Here is a 19,986-nt window from a genome sequence, read left to right on the forward strand (position 1 = left end):
TCCGAACTGACCCAGTGGCTACACCTGGGCCGTTGGACTAGCTCGGAAGGGACCTTACGTTTGAGCGGTCGTGAGACCTTTGTCCACCGTTTCCTCCTGGAAACCTCTTCCACAGACGAGGAATGTAAGGGCTCATTCGTCTGGGAGTGGAAGGGACGATCCTTAGCAGATACGTCCGCAACCACTGAGGATACATCTGTGCGCCGATCAAGGCCTGCCGAACCCTTTGGTCCTTCGACATTGCTTCTCCCCTGGGCTTGGGAGCTTGCAAGAGGTCCCGGACTGGGAGGACGACTGGCACGCACAGATGTATCCTCATGCGCAACACTGACACTGACACTATGCACAGCACTAGCACTAACACTTCCCACTGCACTCTTCGCTTTCAGCTCTCTGACATCTGCCAAGAGCTGATTGCGGTCACTAACCAACGACTCCACCTTATCACCGAGAGCCTGAATGGCACGCAACATATCAGCCATTGCAGGCTGAGCACTCGTAGCAGGTTCGGGGGTCACCACCACAGGGGAAGGAAAAGGTTGAGGGGCATGGGGAGAGGAAATATCCGAAGAGCGAGAAGAACTCCTCCTATATCTCTCCTTCTCTAACCTACGAGTATATCTGAGGAATTCATTAAAATCGAATTCCGAAAGCCCAGCACATTCCCCACATCGATCTTCCAATTGACAGGATTTTCCCCTACAATTGGAACATACGGTGTGAGGATCAACAGAGGCCTTCGGAAGACGCCTATTACAAGTCCTAACACTACATCGCCTGTATTTAGGAACTTGGGAATGGTCAGACATCTTGAATTTTAGAAGTAGTCAAAGGGGGAATTCCAAAGTAAAGCAAAGATCGTTAACCAATGAATCAAATTAATACCAAAAGCTTGCTAAGCTAAGGCTAAAGCTTCCTGTACAGCGAAGGCTAAATTTCAGAGCAAATACTTCACCAAATCGTGAACAAAAGACTCCAAAATCAACAGCGTATCCATGTAGGTCTTGCCGGTGGCACGACGGAGGAAAAATTGAGGTCTTGTTGACAAGAAGTACTGGAGTACCTGACCACAGATGGCGCTGGTGAGTACACCCCCACCTGTATAGCGATCGCTGGCGTATCCCGACCGTAGATTTCTGTCGGGCAACGGAGTTGACAGCTACATGATCATCGGGTAAGATTAATATTGAAAAATCTGTTTCCCGGTCACTTACTGTATATGAGAAGGGGAAGGATGCTTAAGTCCACAGGGCCTTGTGCCTGAGAATGGAATGCAAGTGGCTTTGCTCCAAGTCATTCAAAGAGAACTTGGTACTGTATCTTCATGAACCATGAAAGATGCTGACTAGACCCAATATAGCATAGCATCAAGAGGTCCCAAGACTTATATTAAATCAGACACATTCCTTTAATAAAGAAGGAACAAGGAGGGAGCTACAATCCTGCAACGAAATTAGGCAAGGTTGCTCAGTCGAGTAACACACATTCATTTGGTCCAACTACTGAGAGAACTGTCCAAGTCTATATAAAAAAAAGAGGAGGCAGAAAGGGGGATGACCAGTCATTGGGTATCATCAAACCTTCCACAAACATAATCCTTAAAAAAGATGCTATCCCATTTAAAATGAGCTCAGCGTTACCCAGCATAAGAGTAGTCACCACATGTCCTAGTAGGAACGATTCGCAGGGAATTGTGGCAAAAACCCTCATATGGAAACAGGTCAATGCAACCTGACAAGAAAAGATATTTGTCCTGGCTATCTGGTCAACAGTGTAGTTCTCTGGTAGGAAAGCGGGAGGAGAGCTCATGAATCCTTAGTGAGCAAAGTTCCCCACTTTTGAGTGAATTTGCTTAACTTTAGACTAATGTGTGTTAATAAAGGGGTATCCCCATCCCTTCTGTAATAGCTATCATTTGTTAAACTTTTATGGCAGTTCCAGTTTTCACCAAAGAATATCCATATTAATGACGAGGGTTTGCATTCTCGTAGTAAAAAAAAAAAAAAAAAAAAGTAGCATATTTAATCCAATCATCCTATTAGAAGTTGAATTGCTCACATTTACTTGACCCCAGCTGGTGTCTACAACACATTAAGTTTTTTTTTTACAAATCATTTACCACAAAACAGCTCTTGAGGTCATGGTCACTCATACACCACAAAAACAGTAACTTGATTTGAATCCATATATTTTTATAATTTTAAGTATAAACTGGTGAATGGGCACCCAAAGTCCCCTTGATTTCATATACAGTAAACACATGGCAAATATAGAGCATTCTTCCTTATCAAAACTTGCAAACTAAAGACAATTCAAACAATTGTAAAGTTTATTTTGCATGCTCGCTGTGACCTTTACATTAACAGAAAGAACAATTTAAAAATAATTACGGGTGGTCTTGGAGTTGTCCCAGGTATAGGACCATTTGGTCCAGGCTGAGATGATATGGCGCTTGGAGGGGGAGGTGGGGTATGAGATGGATCTGTACCATTATAAGGCGGACGTGCCCCTGGCATAGGACCTGAAACAGAAGTTCCATTGTAAGGAGGACGCGCACCTGGCATAGGACCTGAAAAAGAAGTTCCATTGTAAGTACGAAAATAACATGGCAAGAGACCTGAAACGGGTGGTAATAAAACCATTACGCAGACATTACCCTGAACATGCATAAGACGAGGCATTGACTTCACCCCTTCAATAACTGCAGACAAAATTTGTCACCATCACACATAAAGCCTCACTTATTCTAGGATAACTTATATTTCCATGTTTACAGTATTTGTTTCACTGCTGATTACAGAATAAAAGTTTCAAAAGCTTGCTATTTTTTTCTATTGTATTTTACTCTAAATAAAAAAAAAAGCACTGTGCTTTTTCACACACTTTCCTTTTGAAAAATTCTTCTTATTAATTGTGAGGTGATTATAGTAAATTTTTCAAAAATATTTTTTTTTTTAATATCATTTTAACCGGAATAAAAGTAAAGCACTGTGATTCTGTATAAAATAGCTTCATATTCACAGTGGAGTGATAATGTAATTGCGTAATAATTCCATGAGATAGCCGTCGAAAGATATAAAACAACTTATCAGTAACTAATTTCACATCAAACAGAAATGTAAAGAAAATATGTTTGATTCCATTGATACAAGAAGTCTATATAATGTGTAATTGAAAGGCCGATGACGAACAAAAAACGACAAGATTTGTATTGGTGTCTGAACATAAAGTAACCTAAAATAATACTGTACTTGCCATTCAGAGGAAATATTAAAAAGAACAAACGTGAAAGTTAATTTTCCATGCACATTGCCTACACCTTTCCCTTTTATAGCAATTTATAGCAATGTAAAAAAAGAAAAAACTTAAATACGGATAACTAAAACTATCTTGATTATTTACCTGGATGTCTTGGATACTGCATACTAGGAGGACCTGGGGGTCCTGGAGGACCCGGCGGCCCAGGAGGTCCCACAGGGCCCTGAGGTGGACCAGTAGTTGGGCCAGGTGGTCCTTGTGGAGGACCAGTTGGGGGACCTGTAGGTGGTCCTGGGGGTCCTGAGGAAACTGGAGGGCCAGGAGGACCTGAAGGACCTGGTGGGCCAGGAGGCCCAGAGGATCCTGGTGGTCCTGGAGGACCAGGAGCTCTTGATGGATCCTGATCGATACGGCGGGCCTGGAGGAGTGCAGAAACTTGAGGAGGTAACGGTTGGTTACGAGCAATGCAACGATACGCCATAATCTGTGCTCTCAATTGATGTACCTGAGCAGCATTGAGAAGTCCCGGTCGTGGACCTTCAGGACCACCTGGACCAGGAGGCCCATAACCAGGCCCACTTGGGGGTCCTGGTGGACCACCAGGGGTACTACCAGCACCTGTCGTTGCCGGGGGTGGACCCATACTACCATACTTAGCTCTCATGCTAACTAAATCTGCATATCTAGGATCATTTTGCATTCCTTTATCTTCCATAGTGTTGATAGCCTTCTGTAGGGCATTCAGGTTCTCTTGTTGATAGCTCCCACCACTTGGGCTTGGCCCATTTGGGCCACCACCACTACTGGGTGGTGGAAGTCCACTGACTGGAGGACCACCTGGAGGCCCCTGTGATGGATGATGAACACCTGGACCTTGCTGCTGTTGCTGGGGTTGATAGCTATTTGCATAGGGACCTGGTGGAGGCTGTTGCCATCCCTGAGAACCTTGTGGTCCTTGAGGGTAAGGGTGATGTGGACCAGGAGCCCCCTGTGGTACCATTCCAGGAGCGGGGCCACCTGGAGGAGGGCCTTGCTGTGCTGGTGGTGGGCCACCTGGACCTGGTGACATGACAGGAGGACCCATTGGTGAGGGGGCCTGAGGAGGTCCCATAGGAGATGGGACCTGCGGTGGTCCTACAGCAGGAGATGTTGCCTGCGGAGGAGGCATTGGAGACAATGCCTGCTGAGGAGGACCCATCGGGGATGCTGCACTCCCTGGATTTGGACTCTGAGCCGACATCCCTCTGAAATATTCAAATTAGACATTAAAATTCATTACATTTAAATACATTCTAATATCTTACATCAATATAAACTACTAAAGAACATGAACACTATAAATCTGGATCAAATGAAATAATATCCTTTACAAAACAATAGGAAAAATTACCCAACCTTAATGCAAATCTTTATTCTTAATAATGTGACCCTATTGCTACTTCTAACCCATAGTTCTAGATACAAGTGGAAACATTGCGCACAGTGAAATTTGCCTTATGGTGCCTTTCATTAAAAAATACAACTTATATTACAGAGTGAACAAAATTCTAAATTTTGCTACAGTACTGTATAAAGGAACTAAACTGGTAAATTGATTTTTTAAGTACAAAGTTCATCAAAATGTTTTACTGCCCAAAAACTTAATTTATCTTTGTTGCACCTACTTGGAAATACAAGATCAAATACACCGCATATAATTTTCATTCAGACTATTGGTATAAAATTAATTATGCTATAATACTGTGCAGTACCAACAATAGCTCATAGAGTTTCTGGCACCAAGTCCCCAGAAACTTAAGAGCCTTGACTCAGTGGTTTGGTTAATCTATTTATATCTGCAAATAACAATAATGGTCAACTAACTCCTTAACTACTAACTCCAAATCTCATTTCTAGTTATTTTACAAACCATGGCAATGTGGGGACTAATTAGAATGGTGGAAAGTTGTCAAAATATTTCCTTTAAGAACACTAAAACATATGCTATTGTATATATTTTTTAAATTACAAATTCAGAGACAATTTGTATTTTTCCTTAACTAATACAAACCTGGAGTTATTTATTTGGATTATCTTTCGGCGAAGCTGGAAGGTAGCCATAGACTTAAGGGGACCGTCCGCTATGTCCGCCATTTTTTTTCTAATGATCCAAATTACATCATTTCTATATATGTTTTACATATATAATACATTCATCATATAAAAATTTCAAGTCATTTGATCAAAAACTTTTGGATTTATTAGCAAAAATCACATATTTTTGGTAATTTGTATTTTTCCTAACAGTACTTACCTCGAACTACTTTCTTAGGAGTATCTGGGATTCTCCTCCCAACCGACCAGAATTTTGTGTAGTTTCCCCTATCTCCGTTTTCTATAGTGGGTCCCTCTGTGGCGGATGGATACTCGCCCTGAGGCGACCCGGGTCAGCGAGAGCGTAGGGCTAGGTCTCGGTCACCAGTAAGCTTTTGATAATTATGGTATCGAACTCATGTAAGACACTCGGGGAAGGATGGGCGGGCAATAACCCGAAAATAGTTCGAGGTAAGTAATGTTAGGAAAAATGTTATTTTCATTAGTAAAATAAATTTTTGAATATACTTACCCGATGATCATATAGCTGTCAGCTCTGCTGCCCGACAGAAAAACCTACGGGCGGAATACGCCAGCGATCGCTATACAGGTGGGGGTGTACATCAACAGCGCCATCTGTCAAGTAGGTACTCAAGTACTCGATGTCAACACAGAACCAATTTTCTCCTCGGTCCACTGGGTCTCTATTGGGGAGGACGGGTGGGTCCTTTAATTTATGATCATCGGGTAAGTATATTCAAAAATTTATTTTACTAATGAAAATAACATTTTTCAATATTAAACTTACCCGATGATCATATAGCTGATTCACACCCAGGGGGGTGGGTAGAGACCAGCATTACATGTTGACATTATTATGAGCTAAGTATTCCGTATTTCATTTTAGCAGTTATTCAAAATAACAAACATAAAATCAATAAGTACCTGGTAAGGAAGTCGACTTGAACAATTACTCTGCCTTTTAAAGTACGTCTTCCTTACTGAGCCTCGCGATCCTCATAGGATGCTGAGCGACTCCTAGGAGCTGAAGTATGAAGGGTTGCAACCCATACTAAAGGTCCTCATCAAAACCTCTAACTAGGCGCTTCTCAAGAAATGACTTTGACCACCCGCCAAATCAAGTAGGATGCGAAAGGCTTCTTAGCCTTCCGGACAACCCAAAAACAATAATAAAACATTTCAAGAGAAAGATTAAAAAAGGTTATGGAATTAGGGAATTGTAGTGGTCGAGCCCTCACCACTACTGCACTCGATGTTACGAATGGTCCCAGAGTGTAGCAGTTCTCGTAAAGAGACTGGACATTCTTAAGATAAAAGACGCGAACACTGATTTGCTTTTCCAATAGGTTGCGTCGAATATACTTTGCAGAGATCTATTTTGTTTAAAGGCCACGGAAGTTGCGACAGCTCTAACTTCGTGTGTCCTTACCTTCAGCAAAGCTTGGTCTTCCTCATTCAGATGGGAATGAGCTTCTCGTATTAACAGTCTGATAAAATAGGATAAAGCATTCTCTGACATAGGCAAAGATGGATTCTTAACTGAACACCATAAAGCTTCAGACGGGCCTCGTAAAGGTTTTTAAATAGAACTTAAGAGCTCTTACAGGACATAATACTCTTTCTAGTTCATTTCCAACCATACGATAAGTTTGTAATATCGAACGATATTGGTCAAGGCCGAGAAGGCAGCTCGTGTTTGGCTAGAAAACCAAGTTGTAGAACATGTAGCCGTTTCGAATGAGAATCCGATGTTCTTGCTGAAGGCATGAATCTCACTGACTCTTTTAGCTGTGGTTAAGCATATCAGGAAAAGAGTCTTAAAGGTGAGATCTTTCAGGGAGGCTGATTGAAGCGGTTCGAACCTGTCTGACATAAGGAATCTTAGTACCACGTCTAAATTCCAACCAGGTGTAACCAAACGACGCTCCTTCGTGGTCTCAAAAGACTTAAGGAGGTCCTGTAGATCTTTATTGTTGGAAAGATCTAAGCCTCTGTGACGGAAGACTGATGCCAACATGCTTCTGTAACCCTTGATAGTGGGAGCTGAAAGAGATCGTTCTTTCCTCAGATATAAGAGAAAGTCAGCTATTTGAGTTACAGAGGTACTGGTCGAGGATACGGATATTGACTTGCACCAGTTCGGAAGATTTCCCACTTCGATTGGTAGATTCTAAGGGTGGATGTTCTCCTTGCTCTAGCAAACGCTCTGGTTGCCTCCTTCGAAAAGCCTCTAGCTCTCGAGAGTCTTTCGATAGTCTGAAGGCAGTCAGACGAAGAGCGTGGAGGCCTTGGTGTACCTTCTTTACGCGTGGCTGACGTAGAAGGTCCACCCTTAGGGGAAGTGTTCTGGGAACGTCTACTAGCCATCGAAGTACCTCGGTGAGCCATTCTCTCGCGGGCCAGAGGGAAGCAACTAGCGTCAACCTTGTCCCTTCGTGAGAGGCGAACTTCTGCAGTACCTTGTTGACAATCTTGAACGGAGGGAATGCATATAGATCTAGATGTGACCAATCTAGTAGAAAGGCATCTATATGAACTACTGCTGGGTCCGGGATAGGTAAGCAAACTATTGGGAGCCTCTTGGTCATCGAGGTAGCGTAGCCAAGAGATCTATGGTTGGCTGGCCCCAGGTGGCCCAAAGTCTCTTGCATACATCCAAAGTCATCCGCAGGTTCCTCGCTCGTCTGACTCTGTTGAGGACCTGCCTGAGGGTCCCGAAGGGAGGGAAGGCATCAATGTCAGGTTGTCCCAAGAGTGTTGAAAGCGTCCTCGAACGCTGCTGCTGGGTCTAGCACTGGAGAACAGAACACGGGGAGCTGTGCGTTGAGTTTTGTGGCGAAGGGGTCCATCACCGGCGATCCCCATCTCAGGATGACCGTATGGGCCACTTCTGGGTGTAGGGACCACTCCGACCCTACTACTTAGCCCATCCTGCTGAGGCCGTCGGCTAGGACGTTCCTCTTACCTGGAATGAACCTGGCTGTGATCTCGATGTGCTCCTTTGCGGCCCATTCCAGGATCTTTGTTGTGAGACCGCACAACTCCTTCGACTTTAGCCCTCCTTGCATTTTCACATAGGCTACCACCATGGCGTTGTCGCACATGGACGCCACCGTGTTCCCTCGGAGAAGGTGGCCAAATTCTACGCACGCCCTCTGAACCGCCATCAGTTCCAGGACGTTTACGTGCAAGTTCCTTTCTTCGGAGGACCACTTTCCCTTTGCTGATTCATCGAGAAGATGGGCTCCCCATCCCTCCTTCGATGCGTCCGTGAAGAGCAGCACCTCCGGAGGATCGATCGCGAAGGGCATTCCCTTGAGGGTGTTCGCCCTGTCGCGCCACCATTTCAGGGTTTCCTTCGTCTCAGCGGACACTGTGACTAACTTGTGCGGGGACTCCCCCTGGGACCAAAGTTCTTTTAGGTTCCACTGAACCGCCCTTAGCTTGAGTCTCCCCCGGGGGACTAACTTCTCTAACGACACCAGGTGGCCCACTAACCTCTGCCAGTCTTTGGCTCTCCTTGGAAGGTTTGATAGGAAGGGGAGAATTATTCGGTCCAGATTTTCTAACCTCTCTGAGGAGGGGAGGGCCCTCCCCAACTTGGTGTCTAGAACCATCCCCAGGTAGGTCATCCTGGTGGAGGGTATCAGTTGTGACTTTTCTAGGTTGATGGTGATACATAAGCCCTTGCAGAACCGTAGAAGCTTCGCGCCTTGCTCCTTCAGTGCTTCCTCTGAGGCTGAAAGCAACAACCAGTAGTCTAGGTACCGGATCAGGCAGATTCCCTGTTCGTGAGCCCAGACTGACACTGTTGTGAAGACCCTCGTGAAGACCTGAGGAGCTGTCGACAGCCCGAAGCATAGGGTCCTGAACTGCAACGACTGGGCACCCCACTTCACCCTTAGGAACTTCCTGCTGGAGGGGTGGACAGGGATCTGAAAATACACGTCCTTGAGGTCTAGGGACATCATGAAGTCTCCCTCCCTCAAGGCTGCCATCACCAATTTCGGGGTGTCCATCTTGAAGTCGGTCTTGCATATGAACTTATTGAGGGCCGAAAGATCTATGACCGGCCTCCAACCCCCTGTTGCCTTCTCCACCAGGAAGAGCCTGCTGTAGAACCACAGGGTGGGGTTCTTGACTAGTTCTAATGCCCCTTTGGCGAGCATGGCCGACACTTAATCCTGTAATGCCACCTTCCTCAAGGGGTCCTTGGGAGCCAACCACTCCGCCTGTTGGTCGGGAATTAGCGGGGGCGGGTCCCCCAGGAAGGGAACCCTGTACCCGTCCCTCAGGACTGCTACGTACATAGATCTGCTCCGTTGTCCCGCCAAGCTTGCCAAGAGTGTTTGAGGCATCCCCCTACCTGAGGCTTCGGCAGGAGTAGGAGGCCTCTCTCCCTACCTTCTCCTGGAGGCGCGACTCAAAAGTCCTCTCCTGGAGTTTGAGTAGCTAGGCCTAAAGGAGGCCTGCGGAGTCGTGCTTCCCTTACGGAGGGGGGGGGGGGGGGCTGTGAGGCTTGCCGCCAGGGAGCCGAAGGGGAGTCTCGTCTAGGTTGAGCTGACGAGGAGTGGGGACCATCTGGAGCAACTCTTCTGTGCGTAGGACGTCTTGTCGACAGGGGCCTGGACTCTCCTGCCTCCTTGATTTTTCTCTCTCTCTCCATCGCTTCCTCCACTGCCTTCAGGGGGAAGGAGTCGCCCCACACCGGGGAGTTCCTCAGGCACTTCGCCTCCCTCTCGGGTAGCCTACGGATCAGTTTATTGAGGACAGTGTCTCCCTTCCGTAGGACCCAGTTGGCCGTCTGCGTGAGGGACTGGAAGGTAAGGAACTTTATTGCCTTCCCACCTGAGCGGATCAGTTCTTGAAGGAATGTCTGATTTTCCAGCACTGCGAGATCATGAGACGACTGGAAACCTACTACAGTACAGGCCCACAAGTCCAGCCAAGACGTGACGTTGACTATGTCCTGGGCCGTGCCCTCCATCATCGCGCCCTCCGCTGGGGAAAAACATACTGGGGCAGAGGAGGCCCTGTCATCCGCACTACCCTGGTTAAGCATGGCTATCGCCGCTTCGACTGCGCGTGGACCCGAGCGCCGTCCGTCCAGGATGTAAAATCACTTCTGCGTTCTTAAGCCTGGAAGCAGCTTGAAGGACACTTGGGCCCTGAGGGAGTCCGCTGACCCGCGACATATCTGTCGACATGGTCCATCCACAATTTAACGTCCGGCGCTAGAGGAAGGGTTAGAGACGGCTTTTGTTGGACAGGGTTGTCTACTAACCTACCCAGACCCGAGAGCCAGGCCTGCTCTGTCGAGGGTTTCGGGTTGTCTAGCCTGTGGTGCCGCCTGATCAGCGCCAGCACCTTTCTGTAGGAGACGTCATCTGCCGAAACAAAATATTTATTAGCTTTACGGTGTTGACTGTCGAACACAAGCAATCGCCAATGGCCTTATAATACATTGGTTGTGGTGTTATTCAGTCAAACACTTGATGGGACTTACAGTTCACAGGCAATATAATATGAATACAGAGCAGTATCACAGACCACTACACACTGGTAACAGGCCATCAACCACATTCATAATTGTTATAAGCAGTACTAGACGGATACTCTGTTTCCCTTCTGGGTAAAGGGGGCTGCTGTCAGTACCTTGCTGTCTTCAGAGAGCCAAGAATCAGTGAGGTTCAGAGCTCCAAATTCCTTTTCACATACAAGACATGTACGCTGACCTTTGCAACCGCAAGGTTTAGGATGAAACATGACAAATTCGTAGATAATTTGTATTTTTCCTAACTATACAAACCTTAGCTATTTATTAGGGGTTATACTTTCGGCGGAGCTGAAATGACGAGCCATTAAAATTTAGCGAAGGTTAACTACCCACACCTCTAGTTAGCGGGGTAGGGGAGGGTAGCTTACTACCACTTCTGTTAACACACCTGTGATTTAGTCACTTTGCTTGAAGGTAAGACTTCAAGGGGGATAGGGATGGCATGCAAGTTTGTATAAATAGCTAAGGTTTGTATAGTTAGGAAAAATACAAATTACTGTATCTACGAATTTGTCATTTGTTCTGTAACTGGAATACACACCACGCTATGGGTGGACGTCCCTGCCAATCTGGCTTTTGGCTTTGCCTAGAGGCTCCTTATCTGAGTATGTTAGTACTTAAAAATAAGGAGTCCCTGCCCTCGCTAAACCTTGCTACGTAAGGTCCGCGGCCTGCGCAAGCTGTGTGTTGAGACGTGCAGAAGTGTGACTGTCTAGGTAAAGTTATTCCGAGTCTATGAAGGAAAAACCTGATGTAACCAAGACTTCCCAATACCACCTCGCCAGGGTATGGGGACGCAACAGTATTAGCTTAATACTAGGTACACAAGGAAGCATGGTTTACCTGCAGTGGTTTGAGGTCAGCTTATGCAGAGAAACCAGGATGCTGCTTTCCCCACGAGAGGGTAGGATGAAGAAAAGAATAAGAGCCAGTCAAATCTTTTCACTCACGCAGACTAAAACCGGGTAACAGTGCCCTCAACCTTCTGCTACTTGTCCAATAAGGAGCTTGAGGTATACAACCAGCTGTTGTGCAGCCACCACCGGACCGATAGAGATCGTATCGAGTTCCTGTGGGTCACGTCTTGCAGGAGAAAGGTTGTGAAAGTCACCTGGAGCATTCACATCCTTTCTTGTAAAACCTGCGTCAGAGTAGTCTACTAAGAAGACCAGGGGCATAGTTATGCCCCTGACACTGTGAGTCGTCATGTCGAGATGATGTTTCGGTGATCCTCCTCTAGTCTCTCTCAGTGCTTATGACAAGAGAAGGGACCCGGGCAGGCTGTTGCCATTTCCTTTAGGTAAAGTCTCATACCTAACCCAGGGTATAGTAACGGATGATCTGGATCGTCCGTTACCGAGTTGAGACTTGTGTAGGATCCGTCACCTCTGGAGACTGTGTCTGGCGACATACTCAGGGACGAAACTGAACATTGTCTTTCGCCCTTCTCAATAATGGGCGATGTCGAAAGAGAGACCATGAAGTTCCTTGACTCGTATGGTTGCTGTCAGAGTGTGTAGGAACATTGTGTTCTTCAATCATGAGAAAATTTGTTGCCTGGTGAAGTGGAACATAAGGAGGTCCCTTTCGGGATCGGAGATTTGAACCATGTTCCGAGAGGAAGGTCTCAATTCCGACTGGGGAAAGGCAAGTTGTAAGTCCGTACGAGTTAGGAAAAGTCTATCAAAGAGAGGGTATCCCTTTCTTTCAGTTTGAAGGTGAAGGATCAAGGTTGAGTGAGCATCTTTACCTGTCGGAACTGAATAGGGGGTCTTTTCCTCTTGTATATACTTGAGGATTCCGCTATTGCTGGAATCGAGGTATCGAGTGGAGAGACACACTTTCACATGACACCAACCACACAAGACTTCATACTACCTGGTAGAATGATGATGAGGAATTCCTCAGATATCTAGACAACCTTTTCGCAAAGAGGTATTGTGTAGTCTCCAGGCATACAATCATAGCAAAGCTATAGCTTGTGGTAGGTGTCGAAGTGGGTTGTCTGTCATGTGGAGAGGGTTCTCTTGGAGACTCTATCAGGAGCTGCAAAAGGTTTGGAAACCGTTCTGCATAATGCCATAGTGGAGCTAGGAGAGTCCTTGAGAGGTTGACCGATGTTCTAGCCTTCTTGAGTGCCCTTCTCCAGATAAAACAGGGACGAGACGTAAACGTCATTGTTGTACCAACCGTTGTTGCCAGAGAGCCTTGGGGTCTAGGGTTGGTGAGCAACATCAGCCTGAGATTCAGGAGCGTTGCGAACAGACCCCTAGTTGGAGGACCTCGTAAAATCGGGACTTTGTTTGCTACATGGCGATCCAAAGTCCATTCGGTATACCTTATCTGAGATGCTGTGCACAGATTGTCAGCGAGCACGTTCTTCCAGTCTGGAATGAAGCGGGCTGATAGTGGTACCGAACGGACTTTGGCCCATCTTAGTGTTTATACTGTTAGATGAGAAGAGGCTACGAGCAAGTTCCTTCTTGCTTGTCGTTGTGAGTCTATGTGGTGTGTCTTCCATCACATCACTGAGTGGTCTGTTAGGAACCGATGAGGCTGCTGAAGGACCGCAAAGTTGGCCTTCATCTCTTCAGAGATTTAAGTGAAAGTACTTTCGGGCTCTGGCCAGAGGGCTGAGGTTGTGTGGTGCAGCACTATGGTCCCTCCTCTCTTCTTTTTCCGACTCAAGTCTCTTGGAATGGAAGTCGTTTTCCGAAGAGGAGTCTCTATGAGTGGCCTCTCTCACGAACGAGAGGGGTGAACACTTCGTTTAACTACGCACTTCGTAGAAAAGACTTGCCAAGACTGTGCTCCGCCCCTGAAGAGATACTCAGCAAGGGGGGAGAGAAGTCTGGGCGAAGGCAGCAACAGCAGTCGGAGACAATGAATTTATTAAGATGTGGGAAGTTCTCCCTCGGAAGGGAGAAACAACCTCACACCTGGGGAGGAAACTTTCCCTCGGAAAGGGAGTTGTCCAACCCCTGGAGGTGAACCTCCTATAGTTGTTCTAAGGTGATCTGAGTGCTGGTCGTGTTGTCACGGGAGTACTTCTAAGAGAAGGGATGACGCCCAGCAGTGACAGCAGATTCCCCAGGCATGAACAGAACAGCTCTGCTTCATCAGCACTCTTAATCGAACGAAGAAAAACTGCATAGTTAACTAGGAAAAATAAAATTAATTATTTAACAGAATTTCCCTAGGGAGGAATTCAGAAGAGGAACCCCGAGGGAACAACATAAAAATCACAAATTTTAAGTAATTTGTATTTTTCCTAACAATACTTACCTCGAACTACTTTCTTAGGAGTATCTGGGATCTCCTCCCAACCGACCAGAGTTTTGAGTAGTTTACCCCTAGTCCCGTTTTCTATGAGGGGTAACCTCAGGTGGAGTGGAACATGCCCTGAGGCTATCCCCCAGGTCAGAGAGCATGCTTGCTCAGGTCTCGATCTCCAGTAAGTTCTTGATAGCTTAGGTATCTATGAAGTCCAGCAAGGCACTCGGGGTAGGATGGGCGGGCCATTACCCGAAAGTAGTTCGAGGTAAGTATTGTTAGGAAAAATACAAATTACTTAAAATTTGTGATTTGTTCCAACACAGAATACTTACCTCGAACTACTTTCTTAGGAGACTTATACCTTAGGAGGTGGGAGTGTCCTTCAGGACCTAGAGACCGTGACGAGAATAGAAGAGGAACCTAGGTAGGAGATTAGGTTCTGCTGACCTCAAAGAAAACACGAGAACAAGGGAAAACTACGCAAAAAACCATTTTAGTGTCTATGTAACTCACTTCTGCAAGAATCCTAGGAGACATGTCCTTCAAATGATAGTGTATCCCATGGCAGTTTCAGGGGGCTACCCGAGCTAGGGGAAGGAAGAACAAGTGCTCAGGAAGGAACCTGTGTCTCTTGGACTCGCTACCCGCAGTTACCACTGGGGCTACGCCCTTAAACCATTTGGAGAGCGGAAATGACGGGACCGCGCGAGAACCCAACCAGGGACTTTCTCGAGTAGTCCTTCAAGCAGCGAGCCGTAAAGGTCGACTGGTTAGACCAAGTACCTGCCCGCAGGCTTTGGCCCACTGCCATGTTCTTCTCAAATGCCAAAGAAGCATTTAGACTCCTACTGCTGTGGGGTCTGGGCTTTCTTGGAAAGGGGACCCCTGCACTACTGTAGGGCCTGACGATCACTTGCCTTATCCAGAAGAAGAAAGTGTTCTTGGAGACTGGCTCCTTCACAGTCCCGAGGAAAATGAACAGACTCTTGATCTCGGGATGAAGTCTAGCTGTCCTTTTTAAATACTGCCATACTGCAAGTCCCTCGGGTTGTCCGAGCGAGGGATAGCTGGCACTGGGAACAATTCCATTTTGGGGTCCCAAACAACTGGATTCTGAGTTTTGGCTACGAAGGGTAAGAATCTGAAAGTAGAATCTCGCCAACCCTTCGAGTGTGAGATCTCGTACGACAGGCCAGGAATCTCACCTACTCTTTGCTGATGCCAGAGCTAAACGAAAGACTGCCTTGAGGGTGAGCTCCTTGTCTAGAATGTCTTTTAGAGGCTCGAAGGGAGGTTCCAAAATCAACTTCAAGTACCCTAGCCACATCCCCCTGGGGCACTCAAACGGCTTGAGGGAAAAACGACTGCTCGAAGCTCTTGAAGAGCGTCGAGATCTACCTGGAGGCACCCAGGCCTATGTCCTTCAGGAGGAAGACTTGGGATGGACATGCCCACTTCGTCCCTGAGATAGACCAGGAAGTCTGCTATCTCGTGAATGGAGGCCCCTAATGGCCTGATGTTCTCCAAGGAGCACCCCTTAGAAAAGGTAGCCCTCTACGGCAGGTACACCTCGACTGACGAACGCCTCAGGTACCCTGCCATCCTTGATGCTGGCCTCGACGGAAATCCTTCCTTTTTCAGGAGACGCTCGATAACCTCCACACGTGAAGGAGGGACCAAGGGTTTTCTTGGAACCTCTGGAAGTGAGGCTGCCAGAAAAGGTTTGGTCTGTCTGGAAGTGTCCCAGGTGTAAGGCATGCCAGTTCCTTTAGATCCGCGAACCACTCCCTCTCTGGCCACCAGGGCGCTACCAAAGTCACCCACAGGTTGGCCGTCCGTCTCATTGGAAGGCCTCCTCGAACGCTGCCGCTGGATCTGGCACAGGAAAACAGAACGCGGGGAGCTGTGCGTTTAGTCTCGTGGCGAAGAGGTCGAACACCGGCGAGCCCCACTTCAGGGAGAGGGTTTTGACCACTTCTGGGTGTAGGGACCACTCGGGCCCTACCACTCGACCCTTCCAGTTGAGGCCGCCGGCCAGGACGTTCCTCTTCCCCGGAGAGAACCTGGCTGAAAATTTAATTTGTTCCACTTCAGCCCATCCTAGGAACTCCATCGTGAGATTGCACCGTTCCTTCGACTTTAGTCCTCCTTGCTCTTTCACGTAGGCCACCACCGTGGCGTTGTCGCACCCCGGATACCCGGAGCTTCCCTGGGGTAGATGGACGATCCTCATCTCCAGCACGTATATGTGCAAGTTCGTCTCCTCGACTTCCCATTCACCTTTTGCCATTTTGTCGAGAAGATGAGCACCCCATCTCTCCTTGGATACGCCAGTGAACAGGAGCATCTCCGGAGGGTCGGCAGAAAAGGGCATTCCCTTGAGGGTGTTCGTTCCGATTGCTACCACCCCAGGACCTCCTTCGTCTCTGGGGACACCAGGACTATCTAGTGCGGGGAGTCCTCTCAGTCTTTGCCAGACCTTGGCTCTCCTGGGTTGGCCTGACAGGAAGGGCCAGAGTATCTGTTTCAGGGTGTCCAGTTTCTCTGCGGAGGGGAAGGCCCCTCGCCATCCGGGAGTCTAGAACCAACCCTAGGTAGGTCATCCTGGTGGAGGAAATCAGCCGGGACTTCTCCAGGTTGATGATGATACTCAAGACGTCGTAGAACTGCAGGAGCTTCACGTCTTGCTCCCTCAGTACTTCCTCTGGGACTGAAAGCAACAACCAGTCACCTAAGTACCGAATCTGGCGGACGTCCTGTTCGTAAGCCCAGCCTGAAACTGTTGAGAAGACCTTCGTGAAGCCCTGAGGACTGTCGACAGTCTGAAGCATAGGGTTTTGAACTGCCATGTTTTGGTACTACAATTTACCCTTAGGAACCTCCTGATGGAGGGATGAACAGGGACCTGGAAGTAGACGGCTTTGAGGCCTATGGACCTCAGCCGTCCTCCTCCTTCAAGGTCGCTAGGACCGACTTCGGAGTGTCCATCTTGAAGCCGGTGTTGTACACAAATTGTTGAGGGCTGAAAGGTCTCCAGAACCAGGAAGAGGCTGTTGTAGAACCCTGGACTCGGTTCTCGACTGGTTCTACTGCCCCTTTCGCCAGCATAGCCGAGCCTTCTTCCTGCAATACTGCTACTCTCCAGGGGTCTCTGGATGCCAACCACTCCGCCTGTTGATCTGGGATCCGAGGTGGAGGACCGCTAGGAAGGGAAGCTTGTACCCCTCCTTTAGTACTGCTACGGTCCCCGGATCTGCTCCGTGGTCCCGCCATGCTTGCCAATATCGTTTGAGGCATCCCCCCACCTGAGGCGCCAGCAGGAGTAGGGGGGGCCTCCCCTCCTAACTCCTTCGAGAGCCGCGGCCTGAATGCCCTCTCCTGGAGTCTGAGTAGGAGGGTCTGAAGGTTAACTGAGGAGTCGAAGCTCCCCTACAGGGAGCAAGGCAAGGGAAAGATTACGTGTGCCAACTTCTACATCCGACGGGCGGACGGAGCCGAAGAGGCACTGGGCAAAGGTGCGGGGCTCCCTCTCCAGCGGCCACCGAGACAGGCACTGGAGAGGCAATAGCCCCGTTCGACCCGCTCGGGGAAAAAAACCACTCTGCCTTCGTCACGGATGGAGCCGTCATGGGCCTACCCCCTCCCGGGGAAATCCGTGGGGTTTAAGCACCCTGCCATGTCAGAGGCCTCTTCTGATGCTTGGATGGGGCTGGCCGGGACAATGGCACGGCTGGGCCCATCACGGATGGAGCCGTCAGAACGGAGGTATCCGTCATGGGTGCGTCAGCGGCCACCTCCAATGCTTGGATGGGACTGGCCGGGACGATGGAGCGGCTATCTCCATCACGGATGAAGCCACTGGGACGGAGGTACCCGTCATGGGTCTACCCCTTCCCGGGGAGATCTGTGGGGTTTAAGTACCCTGCCATGTCAGCGGCCTCCTCCGATGCTTGGATGGGGCTGGCCGGGACGATGGCACGGCTGGTTCCATCACGGATGGAGCCGCCAGGACAGAGGTAGCCGTCATGGGAGTGTCAGCGGCCACCTCCAATGCTTGGATGGGGCTGACCAGGACGATGGCACGGCTGGCTCTATCACGGATGGAGCCGCCGGGAGGGAGGTAGCCGTCATGGGTGTGTCCGCGGCCACCTCCAATGTCAGTGGCCACCTCCAATGCTTGGATCATGGGTCTACCCCCTCCCGGGGAATCTGTGGGGTGTGAGTACCCTGGCCTACCAGCGGTTGACCACGAATCCTGAATGGAGCAGTCGTGGTACCGGGTATGGAAGCCATGCTGCCGGGTCGATCCTGCGGCTACCTCCGCTGGAAGGTTGGAGCTCCTGCGGATATCCATGGAGCCACGGGCTTCCCCATACTGGCTGGTTGGTTCCTCCGTTCAGGGCTGGCCATCGAAGGACTGGAGGCTGGGACAAGGCTGCCAGTCCGAAAAGGCGACTCTCTCCGCTGGGCGGAAGAAGTCGGAACCTTCGCGGGCTTATGCCTGTTGGAACGGGGGCCTCTGTCCTGGGTCCACTGCGCTCGTGCCGAGCTAGGTGGCCTTTGGAGGTCAGGACTTGACTGCCAGACCGAAGGGGCGACTCTCTCCGCTGGGCGGATGGAGCCGGACCCTTCGCGGACTTACGCCTGTCGACTGGCATCAACGTCGGAACGGGGATCCACTGCACTCTTGCCGAGCTAGGTGGCCTTTGGAGGACTTATGCCGGTCAGCCAGAGCCTGCTGTAGGGTTGTCGGGGTTCACGTCGAAGGGCGGGCATCACCGTCGGAACGAACGAACCTTCTCTACCGTCCGCAGAACCTACGGCCTGACCCCGAGGAGCCGGGTCACCGGGCGCTTCGGTTCTGGAATAACAGGCACTCCCCTGCGGTGGTACCGGTCTTCCCCGGCGGGATCCTCCGCACCAGGTTCGGGGGTCAGAACTGGCATCGCCGTGCCGGCGAGGACTACCGTTCGTGTATTCTCTCTGGGGGACGAGGACGCGGATCCCGTGGGCTGACCCGACGGAGGGAACCGTTCCTTTAAGTCCGAGGGCCGAACCAGCTGCGCTGATTCGGCCAGGCTGCCCGTAAGGAAGCACGGTTCCCCCCGCTGGCGGGGTGAACCGGAAGCTCCGCGGCTTTACGCCTGCCTGAAGCGGCCTTCTCGCATTTCTCCCTGCGAGGGTCATATCTGCGTCTGGAGGATGGCCTTCGTGGCGAGAAATCCCTGGACTGCCGGTCCTGGGAACGCTGCAATTCAGACTTGGGAGGCTCCTTCTCGGCGACGTCCTCGGCAGCAGAAGTGACTGAAAAACACGCCAAAGAGGCTGGAGAAGAATTAGGGAAATTTTCCCCCACATGGGGTCATCAGAGGAGACGTGGCCTGCTTGCACCAGGACTCCGTCTCCCAACACACTCCCGCCCCTCCCTCAAGCCCCTCACTCGTCTGAAACGACGCCACAACCCCACTATCCTGAAGATCAGACACTTGGGGAAGGGCAGCGGCCCTCTTCCCCACAACGGACTTACCTCGTTCCCTACTCTGGGTAGGGGAGGGTGGTAGGGAAGCTCTGTCAGACGAGACGCCCGGCGAAGCAAGGGGGGGAAGGGGCGCTAGTCTTCTCAGGCGACCTCTTCGTCGCCTACTTCTTCTTGGTGCTATACCGCACCCACTCCGACTCCTGGGGAAGAGCAATGGGCACTTCCCCACAACTGACTTACCTCGTCCCCTACTCTGGGTAGGGGAAGATGGCTGTCTAAAGAACCTCCATTCGACGAGGCATCGGGAGAAGTAAGCGGCGAG

General features: G+C 49.4%; 1 protein-coding gene across 4 annotated transcripts in view; it reads right to left on the minus strand.

Moving 5' to 3' along the window:
- brm (ATP-dependent helicase brm) overlaps positions 1–19,986 on the minus strand; it is a 136,364-nt gene that overhangs the window by 101,946 nt on the left and 14,432 nt on the right. For 3 of the 4 annotated variants that reach the window (XM_068395054.1, XM_068395052.1, XM_068395053.1), the window contains exons 2-3: positions 3,403–4,502; positions 2,391–2,569 (exon numbers count right to left, since the gene is read on the minus strand). In XM_068395054.1, coding sequence (XP_068251155.1) covers positions 2,391–2,569; positions 3,403–4,502 — 1,279 coding nt within the window. The remainder of the gene's footprint in view (positions 1–2,390; positions 2,570–3,402; positions 4,503–19,986) is intronic. The other variant, XM_068395055.1, reaches the window with a different exon arrangement.

The sequence above is a fragment of the Palaemon carinicauda genome, chromosome 20 (assembly GCF_036898095.1).
Source record: "Palaemon carinicauda isolate YSFRI2023 chromosome 20, ASM3689809v2, whole genome shotgun sequence".
Taxonomy (NCBI): domain Eukaryota; kingdom Metazoa; phylum Arthropoda; class Malacostraca; order Decapoda; family Palaemonidae; genus Palaemon; species Palaemon carinicauda.